The following is a 12,899-nucleotide window of genomic DNA, read 5'->3' on the forward strand; positions in this document are numbered from 1 at the left end:
AAAATTACTCTTGTTAACAAATTGTTAAATGTTTCGATTTTGTGATTGTATTTGGCACACACAAAATGTCAAATGAACGACATCAAAAGGCAGGATGTATTAGTTAAGGGCCTAAGTCTGAGGCCAGACAACTGTCAAATTCATGCTCTGCCACTAGTTAACTGTGCGATGTCAGCAAGTTACTTCTCTGCCCTTTAGTTTCCTTCTCTGTAAAATGCATATAATGTAATAATAGAATTCATCTCAAAGCATTACTGTGAAAATAAACTAAGGTAATGGGGAAAAGTGCTCAACATTGTTACTGGTACATAATAAACTCTCAATAAATAGTGGTTATCTTTATTACACTGGGATTACAGCGTTACAGCAGATGTAGTATATGAATAAATGGCAAAGAAGTCATTGTTAGGGCTACTATGGGGGCTATGTTTTTAGCTGAAATGTAACAAAAAAGTATTTAAACTCTAGATTTTCATGTTTATTTTTAAATAAGAAAATACCCATTATGTATATTGATGGTTTTTAAGAAGAAAAGCAATATTAAGTAAAGGCTAAATTTAGGTTAAGTTATTTCACAATGCTAAGTGACTCTTAATTTTTGGATTTATTTTAATAGTCCCACATTCAATAGGACTGGATATGCGAATGTCACCATATATAAAAAACAACCAGATTGCAACGTTCCAGATTATTTGATGTATTCAACCGTATCTGGATCAGAAAAAAATTCCAAAATTTACTGTCCTACAATTGACCTCTACAATTGGACAGCACCTCTTGAGTGGTTTAAGGTAAGAGGAAATTTGGAAGGAAATAGATGAAAATTACACAATTAAAATAGACACAAGTGGCCAGGCACAGTGGTTCACGCCTCCAATCCCAGCACTTGGGGAGGCCAAGGCAGGCAGATCACTTGAGGCCAGGAGTTCGAGACCAGCCTGGCCAACATGAAGAAACTCCATCTCTACTAAAAATATAAAAATTAGCTGGGCATGGTGGCACACACCTGTAATCCCAGCTGCTTGGGAGGCTGAGGTACGAAAATCACTTGAACCCAGAGGGCACAGGTTACAGTGAGCCCAGATTGCACCACTCACTCCAGCCTGGGCAACAAAGATTCTGTCAATAAATAAATAAACAAAAGTGAAGAATTACTGAAAAGGAAATGAAATTTCTCATTTCAGAATTGTCAGGCTCTTCAAGGATCAAGGTACAAGGCGCACAAGTCATTTTTGGTCATTGATAATGTGATGACTGATGATGCAGGTGATTATACCTGTAAATTTATACACAATGAAAATGGAGCCAATTATAGTGTGACAGCGACCAGGTCCTTCACGGTCAAGGGTGAGCTACCAACATTAATGAGGTAGAATACTACTGGAAAGAAGTCAAAGTGGGAACAGTTGTGCCCTTCTGGTTGGGTTTCTTGCGCTTCACCCTCCTCCCTCTACTTCCTCCTGCTCCATCTTATCTTACACATTCTGAACTATGACGCAAAGAGATTTTCTGAACGCACTATCAAGATTTAAGAAATTTCAGGGGGAATTACATTACTAATTCAAAGCCACATCTATTCTTGATTCTTTTTTTGTGACTTAATTTTTCAAAGATAAAGCAGTCTGAATTCTAACTTAACTTACTTTTTTTGAATGGCAATACAAAATTTGCCATTCAAATTTTGGAGAGCAAAACCAACTTTTTTTTTTTTCCTAGTTTGGTTTCAGAGTTTCTGCAAATTAAAAAGAGAAGAATTTACTCTTTAGTAATACTCACTGGATTCAAAGTTTAATGAGAGGCTTTATGATGCGATACTATGGTGTACATAAATGTTATTGCGTGGATTTTAATCCATGTTTGCAAAATACTTTCAATATCATCAGTGGCCTTGAGTAGTTCACTTCATTCTAAAAATGTGTTTTCTAAGTTGTCTTAAATTTTATAAAAGCCTATTTAAGGGAAAGACTTCACGATCATAGCTTATCAATCTGTAAATAACTGGGGTCTTCTTAGCACAAGTTGATCTATACACGTTGATGAAATAGCCCCTTAACATATGACAGTTTTTTTAGGGCAAAGCAATGTTGGAGACATTTTTTTGGAGTTTTCCAATACTTCACTGCACTGCTGCAAAATAAGCATCACCAGACCACATTCCTATTAGCATCTCTTTCTGTTTAATATCAACCCTTACAGTGGTCCTTAATCACACTGTCCTTAAATAAATGAGCATGAAGGGATGGAGGATTGCAGCAGCGCTCCACAAGCACTGCCAGTCTTTCAGCCCTGGTGGTCCCAGGAGTCAGAATTCCATACGGGGAAGAGTTCCCTGAGGATGGGCCACCCTAGTGGAGAACTGCGAGCAAATCTGTGGACTCATCCATTTATTGTTTTCAGAGGTCTTTTGAAATCTTCCCTGTAGTCTTATTCTGTAGAAGCGTAGTTTTCTAACAATGACTAGGTCATGTAATTAGTTTTATGGGTTGGACCTGCATTTGTTTTAGTGATGTCAAAGAGAATACAGATATTACAAAGCATCATAGGTAATAAAAGAAAGCTTTATTTAAATGCTTTTCTGTGTTGTGTGTGTGTGTGTGTGTGTGTGTGTGTGTGTGTGTGTGTGTGTGTGTCATTATGGGTTATTGTCAGAAGAATTTGAAAAACATTGCTATGAAATAGAATAGAAACATGAAGATACAAACTTATATTGAGTAGCATTCAATGCTCCCCTAATATTTATATTTCTTTTTGTCTTTAAGATGAGCAAGGCTTCTCTCGGTTTCCTGTAATCAGAGCCCCTGCACACAATGAAACAAAGGAAGTGGAAATTGGTAAGAAAATTTATCAGAATGCTGTAAATATTGCCTGGAAAATCCTTCCATATGACCCCTGTTCTGAATTCCCTTAGCAGGGGTCAGGCAATTAGCATAGGGAACCTTGAGGGGTAAGTGAGGTGACATCCCTGGAAGCACCTGCCCCAAGCATTTGCTAATATTGGGAACCAGGACACAGCAATTGCAGTGTTTACATTTGTTTATTGCATGTTGTAATTCATGGTGCTTTCATGTATGCATCTAATTTCATCTTCATCTCTATCCCAGAGCTTGGGATGGAAACCTGCAGAGTGTCCATTCTGGGCAATGGTAGCCAGGTCTGGTAAAACACATTTATATTCAAAGGTAGCTTATGGAGAGATGAAGAGAGTACTGTAGAAAGACGTGGAAGGGAGCAGTTGGAAAGAAACTCTTCTAATTTCTAGTAAAGGGCAATCCTTTTACTAGAAATCCTTTATAAAGTGGGGTTGGTGAAGCCAGAATCATTGGCCTTGTTAGTTTCCCATGCAGGTGGGTGAATGGGAAACCCAGCTGGGTGAATGAAAGTAATGGGAGCAGGGAGGAGGTAAGAGAGGACATAGAAAGAGGAAGGTGCTAGAGATGAGGGAGGGAGGTCCTGGCGGGGTGCATACTAAGTGTTCAGTAAGTTTTTTTTTACATTAAATGGGATAAAATGCTAGTTGCAGAAGTTAATTTTATTGGTGAATGTCCTTACTCCCCTCTAGGAGAAAACACAAACCTAACTTGCTCTGCTTGTTTTGGAAAAGGCGCTCAGTTCTTGGCTGCCGTCCAGTGGCAGCTTAATGGAAACAAAATTACAGACTTCAGTGAACCAAGAATTCAACAAGAGGAAGGGCAAAATCAAAGGTATTTTTATATCGAAGAGAACCATCCTCTTCCCCTTGCACATCGTTTGCACGTGCGAAGTAGGCATTACAAGTAACAGGTTGCTTTCTTAGTTTCAGCGATGGGCTGGCTTGTGTAAACACGGTTTTAAGAATAGCTGATGTAAAGGAAGAGGATTTATTGCTGCGGTACGACTGTCTGGCCCTGAATTTGCATGGCTTGAGAAGGCACACCATAAGACTAAGTAGGAAAAATCCAAGTAAGGAGTGTTTCTGAGACTGTTTGGTCACCTGAACTTTCTGTAGCAAGGGTAAGCAGAATGGAGTGTGGTTCCGAGAGATCCATCAAGACAATGGGAATGGCTTGTGCCATAAAATGTACTTCTCTTCTTTGGGATGCTGTTTGCTATCTGGTCTTTGTAGACTGTTCCTGTTTGCTGGGAGCTTCTCTGCTGCTTAAGTTCCTCCTCCTTCCCCACTGCCTCCTATGGTTGGTTTCTCTACAACACTCAGCTGCTTCTTTGGTCATCCTTGTTTTCTAACTTTATGAACTCCCTCTGTCTCACTGTATGTGAAAGAAAATGCACCAACAACAGTAAACTGAACGTGTTCTTTTGTGCTCTTTTATAACTTGTGTTACCTGTTGTAAACGTGGTTCCTTCTATACCTTTTTCTGGTCATAATGAACACTCATTTTGTTAGTGAGGGTGGTAAAGTGAACAAAAAGGGGAAGTATCTAACTACTGCCATTTCAGTGAGAAAATCCTAGGTGCTACTTTATAGTAAGACACTTGTTAGGCCATTCTTGCACTGGTATAAAGAAATGCCTGAGACTGGGTGATTTATATGAAAAGAGGTTTAATTGGCTCACGGTTCTGCAGGCTGTGCGGGAAGCATGGCGGCATCTGCTTCTGGGGACACCTCAGGAGCTTTACTCATGGCAGAAGGCAAAACAAAGGCAGGCACTTCAAACGGTGAAAGCAGGAGCGAGAGAGAGAGAGAGTGGTGACACACTTAAACAGCCAGATCTCATGAGAAATCACTCACTATTGCAAAGACAGCATCAAGAGGATGGTGCTAAACCATTCATGATGAGCTTACCCCCATGGTCCAATCACCCCCCATCAGGCTCCACCTTGAATACTGGGGATTACCATTCAGCATGAGATTTGGGCAGGAACACAGACCCAAACCATATCATACACATTATGATTGTTAAACTTTATAAAGTATTTAAGGTATATGGAACACATGGGAAGTCTGGTAGCTCAACCCATTTCTTTATTGCCTCTGTTATTCACCATGCAATTCAGGTACCACCTATTCCGGGGAACTTTTCTTGGCCCTCGGTTTGCGGTATACATGCTTTCTAAGTACTCTTGTAGCATCCTGTTTGTATCGTAGCACTGGTCACATTGCCTTGCCAAAATCTGTTTGACAGTCTGCTCAACATGACTGCAAGCTCCATGAGGGGAGGGACATCATCTCAACCATCTTTGGGTCCTTAGCGCAATACCTGGCAGCTAGCCAGTGCTCAGTTAAATATTTTTTGACCGAATAAACGAATGCACAACCAAGTTATTGATACCAAATGTTTTTTGTGTACATTTCTACTTCTCTAGCTATAAGGCTTAATTATACAACAAAATACTATTTTTATATTTATGCTTGGTAAATTCAATAACTTTCTCTATCAATTGGAAAGTGAAATTGTTTATTGCTTCCCTATAGTTTTTTTCTGAATCTAGCAGGATTTTAATGATATCATCATAATTTGACACAATAAAAGGACAATATGAAACTGATGAGTCTTTATTGGGTTAATTTCAGATGCTATATAATCTTTTAAAATGTAACATTCTTTTTTTATATATAAATAATTGGTGGCTTCCCAAATAGCCAAAGCAGGGTGGAGAGAGTGATCCCTCATGGGTGCACACAAGAAGGGGATATGTTGCCTACAGAGTTTTCAAAACAGTAATAAAGCAGTCTACAAGTCATTGTGCTTCTTATCATCACCATGCCCAGATAATGCGAAACATCAGAGATGAAGTTCTTCCCCCACAGAGGTGGACTGATCCTTCTCCTCTCTCCCTTGGTGTGTCTCCGTTGTGTCCAAGACAATGCAATGTTGTCTTGGAAAATAGCTTTCCAAGCATTTCACTCCTGAGCCCTTGTCAGTTTCCTCACTTGTTCTTCGCATATCCAGGCAAAGGCATCCTGTTCGCTATACGAAGCATTGTATCCCGTATAAAAGGAAGGAGAGAGAAAAATATATTTTTTTACACTCATCACTTCTCAGGGGCTGTACAACCATATAGAAATTGTTTAACGTACTTGTCAAATAGCCAAAGAAAGTGTTAAATCCTGAGTTCCCACCCATATGTGCAGTGTGGTCCAGATTCATCCAGATACACACAGAGAGGCACAACAGGAGGAGAAAGGATTGGGGTGTGGGGACAGCAGACCCCCAATATGGTGTAATCGTGGCAGGTCTCTGCCTGAAGTGGTATGTGGGGTTTTTCTTGTTTTAATTTTGACTTTAACCCCCGATTTGTAGGTTTTTCATAAAATAAACAGAATCATAACTCATGCAGATGGCTGTAAGTGCTATAGTGTTCTGTGGGTCTCTGGTGTCTGCCAGTGATAAATGTGGCACCTCAGGAAGGCTGTGGACCCCGTCAAGGTGCTATGTGACGGCCATGCTTGGGGTGGTGGTGGGCCCAGTGGACCCTGCAGCCATCCATCCAGCCTGCCCACCCACGCTGCCCTTGTGTCCTCTTGCTTTGCTACATTATCATTGATCAATGTCCCTGCTTACCGATGTGTTGGAATTGTTTTCGTGTTACAGGTGTTCAGTGATTTTGCTCCTTCTAGCTTATTTGTATTTTGCCTGTTTTTCTTTAAGTCAACATGGTTACAGTCTGTTTCAGCAACTGTATAAATTAAACACAAATTATTACTACTGCTGTTGAGTTGTCATGATGAATTCTTTTTTATTTCTGAAATTTAAGAGAGCAAAAACTTAAAAGGCCTGTGCCCCCATTTTATTAACTATTACTAAATACTTATTTGATGCTCATAATAATAATAGTACACATTTATTCATTATTTCCTATGTACCAGGACTCATCTACTTATTTTACATTTAACTTTCTCGTTTATTTTCTCAATACTTCAAAGTAAAAGGCAAAGAAAGTTGGATAACTTGCCAGATACCACAGTTATGGAGCAAGGATTCAAACACAGCCAGCATTTTGCTATTTATATGTGTATACAGAAAGTAATGTTTAGTCATCACATACCTGAATTACTTATACTTTTATAAAATGATTCACATTTACAAAGACTCCCTTTGAGGTCTTGGATCAACATCTTTCTTTTGCTTGGAAGTGTCCAGTCACTGGCATGGTTACTCCCCAGCATTCCCCACAGGAAGTACACATTCCTCTGTGCATCCAGCTGGGGTTTTTAGACAGAGTGACCTGGAAAGGAATCCTGTTGAAACAATTTACTTAACAGAGTTTTCATTATTTAACCTGATGACAGTAAGCTCTTTGTCAATTTTCACATTTTTCCCCCAACTTTGAGTCATATCACCTTGATAATTCTTGATTTCATACTGCTGGTCACTGAGAGAGCTGATAAACTATTAGAGGTTGTGGAGGAATTTGTGAATATGGTCCAGTGCTTTTTCTACCTCAGAACTGGGAGCCCATGCATGGAGACTTAAGATGGAAATGAACCATATCAGCAAATCTCATTTGAGATTCTTCTCACATTCGTCAGTGCATATGCGTGTTGCATCTGCATTTTGTGAAGCAAGGAGTACTAGGATAAAGTTCAGTGTTGGCTGAGTAATGTTCACCATGAGAGAAGTATGGGCTATGAGTAGGACCTAGAACTTAGTAATTTGACTTTTGAGTTCTTTATCAAAGATGCTTTAGCCACTTAGGTGACTCTTGCTTCTTCTTCTATCTCCCACACCACCAAGCCCTTAGAGGTAACAAATCTCTCAGACCTGTCGATGCCTTCTCCTTAATGCCCTGACAGCACCTTGTCTATTCCTTTCTCATTATTGCGTGAGTTACAACCCTCTGCATCTTGCATCCCAAGTACCACACTCCATTCTTTTCTGAGTGCCCATAGTTTCTTTCCACAGAAACAAACTTTCTACTACCATCAGATTAATCTCATGGGAAAACCACTCAAGGCTCCAATGCTCCTGTGACCTTCAGAATAAGGCAGTCTGCCTTAGTTGGGGTTTCAAGTCTGGACAGAACCTGGCCCTGACCAACCTTCCTAATCATATCTTCCACCAATTCCCCAAACTAGGTTATTCCAATTCCTCAGAAAACACACTTCCTCTCTGCACTTAGGCTTATGGTATTCTCTTTGCCCAGGTGGGCATTTCCTTTTTTGCATCTCCCTGAATCCTACTCATCTTTCAGAGGCCTCCCCCTCCTCCAGGAAGGCTCCCTTTCCCAGTCCTGCGTGAAGCAAGTTCTCCTTCTAAAATCCTCTGCCAGCAAAAATCATGCTTTTGCCTCCCATCTTAGTTAAGTTGACGAGTGTCTCTGTGACTCTTTTGCCGTTGAGAATTCCCTGTAATGCTTAGCCTGATATGTGGTAGAGGCTCAATAAATGTGAATGTCCTGGTACTTAAAGCAGCCATGAAAATTCTCAGTGGGTATATCTTACATGAAATTCTTATACTCCCAAGGGAAGCCAGCATCCATGTATCTGTTTATTATATCTTGTTTCAGTAGTAATAATCATTTTTCTTTCTTTTGAATAGTTGATCATCAAAGCACCTACTGCATAATTGCAGTATGTAGTGTATTGTTAATGCTAATCAATATCCTGGTTATCATCCTAAAAACGTTCTGGATTGAGGCTACTCTGCTCTGGAGGGACATAGCTAAACCTTACAAGACCAGGAATGGTAAGTGGCAAATACCAAGTTTTTCACCCAAAGAAAAAGTCACATAATAACTGTTGGTTACTTGTCTATTAATTTTTCAATAGCTAGGCTGCTAAACCCAGATTCCATTTTGCTTGCTAATCTGTTATCAGTGAGTTGTGTTTTTGGATTTTCTTAGAGGCCATTTTCCATCCTGCTCTGTAACTCCTCATGGTCCTGAGATTCATCTCAACAGCTCACAGTTCTTCCCTGATAGGATTGCTATTCCTACTCAGTTACCAATGACAGAATCTGCCCCAAGCCCAGAAAGGTGTAAGTTTCATAATGTATTGGTAAGATATTATGAAGTTAAACACAGTAGCAAAATTGTTCCTGTTTTCCAGATGTGAGCAGGTTAGAAAGGTCCGTCAGAACGCATGTGTGTTCTACCTGAAACCCTGATCTGTAAAGTCTAACCTAGGCACACAAACATGCTCATGAAAGGAGTCAGTTCTGCCTGCTAGATGCAAACCTCATGCTTTCGTTTGGAGGCAGATACACGTTGCATTTTTCAATCAGTTGACTCAAGTAGGAGCTAACGGTTTGATTTGTGGAAAATTCAGACCCCTTAAAAAATTCTATGCCCTTGCTACTATTAACTTTACATTTTTTCACTTCCCCAGGGGAGTATGGGGAAACCAAAGCTGAAACCAAGGTCTATCCAGCACAGAAGGCCCCCTTGTTCATAGATTATTAATCAGCATTGATGAAATGGTTTTAACTGCACTGGACAGGCTCCACTTTTTTGTTATTTAGTCTGTGACAGTAAAAAGGAGAAATACTTTGGGATGAAGACTGTTATTTCCTGATCATGTTTTGTGGCAGTGGTTTGGTCGTCAACATCTCTTGAGTCTAGAACATTTTGGAGGATGACACGCATTCACCAACAGCCATAAAACTTGGAGAGCAATGTCTTCTAAGAGTCCAGTAAGAATTTTTAGAATCAAGTAAGAAGTTGTACTTCTTGTTTTCATTTTCAGATGGAAAGCTCTATGATGCTTATGTTATCTACCCACGGAACTACACATCCAGTACAGATGGGGCCAGTCGTGTAGAGTACTTTGTCCACCAGATTCTGCCCGATGTTCTTGAAAATAAATGTGGCTATACCTTATGCATTTATGGGAGAGATATGCTACCTGGAGAAGGTAAAGCTATGGACATACATTAGGGACGGAAATTCATGCTTATTAGAGGCTGTGAACTAGGTGGCCTTATCCCTGCATTGGATAAGGAATTGCATTTACTACCTCAGACCTTAAGACCAAAACTTTAAATATTTATCCAGGAGCAGACACTTATCCTTCACTCTTCCCTCTCCCATCATTGTCCCGGTGATGAGATCTTCACAGTAATGTCGGTGGTATGAATTCAGAGTTAGAAGTCCTGTGCTTCAAGGACTTAGTAAACCATCATCCCTACTTTATTTCCTTGGTCCCCCACCAGGATAACTCTGCCACTTCTTAATTCTGTCCATAAGATTTGAAAGAGGACTTAAACATTGAAGAATTTTGTTCTGGTAGCCATAGGCACTAGCTGAAATACCGTAAAAGGGCTCAGAGAGTCTTCATGACTTTCTTTATGTTGGTGAAACATTTGCAAATTTATATTCTCACCAGAGCACATAGAATTGTAGCTTCTGTTCCTTAATATTCTTACCCAATTTTATATATTTTTGACAGTTTTATCACAACTCCTATGATTTCAGTAGCTATTTTTCCCTTCCCTTCATACATTTATGTCCAGTACCTATGGACCCTCCTTGTGAACTCTTCTCTAATTTCTCACAGATCAGGAAGGGTTTGGAATATAAATGGGGCTCAGATATCAAGGGCCTAAGCCTAATAAAGTAAACATTCAGTTTTACATTTTAAACTCATCTTACTAAGAAGAGGAATTCACATGCCTATAGATGTAAAGGTATGAACAACAGGTGAATTTGGTTTACCCTGGAATATCTGGGAATGCTCATAGCCTCAATAATGGCTCAAGAGACTGGTGAAAGGTACAGTTCAGGAGAATATAATGCACTTCTTCTCTCGAGGCTCTCTTCTTCTCCCATTTTCCCACTGGCCACCCAGGCAGATAGAAGTAATGAGTAATGCTCTCAAACACTCCTTTCGTACTCAAGGACCTGCAGGGACTCCTGTTGTTTGTGAGCTCAACAGTGTGCCACATCTGGCCACAAGCTCTTCACCTCTTCTTTCTCAGTCCATCCACCTAAGTTCTAGTTACACTTCTCCCCAGCTAAACCCAGATGCTAGCTCTCTCACACTCAAGCTTGTGCTGCCTTCAATGTGTGACAACATACTAATCTGGAATGGTTTTCTACTTCCCTCCATCAGTGCATGTCCTCTGACCTTTCCTCAACCAAAATAAAATGAAACCCAATAAAACAACACCAAACTTCACTCTTTGCTTAGGAAAGTTCATGACTGACTAAGGTGCTATCTTTATTCTCATGAGACTTATCTTGCATTTGCCCCACCAAAATCCTCTCTGCATCACCACTCCATCCAGTGGCCCTGGGTGGCTGATCATCATGGAAGCCATTGCACCCTTGTCCTCTGCTCCAGGCTGGGTTTAGCCAATGGGAGACACTGGCAGGAGGTCAGAGGGTGGTCATGTACCTGACCCTCCAGGTGGGGCTTCCGCAGCAGCTGTGCTCCTGCCTCTGGGAGCACCTCTTCTCAGCTGGCCTGCCTCATGCATCTGCAATTCCTCAGACACCAGTCTATCAGAATATCATGGGTTGTTTTATTCATGGTTGTGCTTTCTTCTGTTGCAGTGAGGACTGGGTATTTCATGTTCTTTCTAAGTCTACCCAGAGTGAATTGGAATCACCATGGAGTCTATGCTCTATAAACACCAAAAGGGAAAGGGGATCTATTGTCCCTTAAGATTTTTCTAGTCTGGATCAAATCCATTTCTACAACAGAGATTAATGGGGGGTGAAGTGAAGTCAGGACTTACTTTCCTAGAGACTTGGGTCAATTTTGAGGGGCAGAGCTTCCTGAGTTTGTGCTTTTAAATATGTGAGTTAAATTTTTAAGCCATTTTAAAACATATAAGCAAATATTCTAAGAAGATAATATGTATCTAATGAATCAGAATTCTAAGTCTCTAATGCAACAGTAGACTAAATATCTTTACATTCCCATTTACCTAGAAGGACTCTGTTTTAGTTAAGACTAAGCTACCTGGGAAATAAAAAGAGGACATTGGGGCTGATATTCTCTCAAATGAAAGGAGCACAAAGAAAAAAATGGGTTCTCTATCCACGTATATTTCCACTTCTATGAATAAGTGACTTGATTGATGTCAGAGAATCTCACACCAGATTATAACAATAAGACTTTTACATGTTCAGGATGTTTATGTTTCAAGCATTAGACTGATAGGAAATCTTATCTATTTCTTGTATGACTAGATGTAGTCACTGCAGTGGAAACCAACATACGAAAGAGCAGGCGGCACATTTTCATCCTGACCCCTCAGATCACGCACAGCGAGGAGTTTACCTACGAGCAGGAAGTTGCCCTGCATAGTGCCCTCATCCAGAACGACTCCAAGGTGATTCTTATTGAGATGGAGGCTCTGAGCGAGCTGGACATGCTGCAGGCTGAAGCGCTTCAGGACTCTCTCAGGCATCTCATGGAAGTGCAGGGCACCATCAAGTGGAGGGAGGACCACGTTGCCAATAAACGGTCCCTGAATTCCAAATTCTGGAAGCACGTGAGGTACCAAATGCCTGTGCCAAGCAAAATGCCCAGAAAGGCCTCCAGTTTGACTTCCTTGGCAGCCCAGAAGCAATAGTGCCTGCTGTGATGTGCAAAGGCATCTGAGTTTGAAGCTCTCCTAACTTCTCCTAGCTGGCCCATGCCCCTGCACTGAAGTGTGAGGAGTAGGAATGTCAAAGGGCTCCGGCCTCAGGTTTTATCTGGTAACTTTGCTTCCATTTCCCTGATTCTGGGTGGATGCAAAATGCCCAGAATTTTTTCTCCTCAATCCTCCCCCATTCTCCAGCCACCATTCCCTTCCCTTTCCCTTTTTGCTTGACTCTCTTCACCGTGGTGTGGGATGTTTTCACTACTCTCTTTTCCTCTCTCTCTGTCTTGCTTTGTTGCTCCTGATTCTTTGTCAATAATCTGAAGAGCAAACTAATCATTCGACAGTGGATTTTCACATCATCTTGAAGAACATTCTGATTCCCTCAGGCTGAATGTCAGTCATAAATCTTGTTCCCAACATGCCAGA

At 40.7% G+C, this 12,899-nt stretch overlaps 1 protein-coding gene across 5 annotated transcripts in view; it reads left to right on the plus strand.

Annotated features, from left to right (window-relative positions):
* Positions 1-12,595, plus strand: part of IL1RL1 (interleukin 1 receptor like 1) — a 34,343-nt gene extending 21,748 nt beyond the window's left edge. Inside the window, exons 4-11 of one of the 5 annotated variants that reach the window (XM_005575157.5) lie at positions 617-791; positions 1,185-1,347; positions 2,760-2,831; positions 3,560-3,701; positions 3,794-3,939; positions 8,478-8,624; positions 9,623-9,790; positions 12,073-12,595. In XM_005575157.5, coding sequence (XP_005575214.3) covers positions 617-791; positions 1,185-1,347; positions 2,760-2,831; positions 3,560-3,701; positions 3,794-3,939; positions 8,478-8,624; positions 9,623-9,790; positions 12,073-12,458 — 1,399 coding nt within the window. In that variant the 3' untranslated portion in view covers positions 12,459-12,595. Of the gene's footprint in view, positions 1-616; positions 792-1,184; positions 1,348-2,759; positions 2,832-3,559; positions 3,702-3,793; positions 5,481-8,477; positions 8,625-9,622; positions 9,791-12,072 lie in introns of those variants that run through there. The other 4 variants (XM_005575158.5, XM_074011164.1, XM_074011165.1 and 1 more) reach the window with 4 other exon arrangements.
* The last annotated feature ends 304 nt before the right edge of the window (positions 12,596-12,899 follow it).

Source organism: Macaca fascicularis, chromosome 13 (assembly GCF_037993035.2).
Source record: "Macaca fascicularis isolate 582-1 chromosome 13, T2T-MFA8v1.1".
Lineage (NCBI taxonomy): Eukaryota > Metazoa > Chordata > Mammalia > Primates > Cercopithecidae > Macaca > Macaca fascicularis.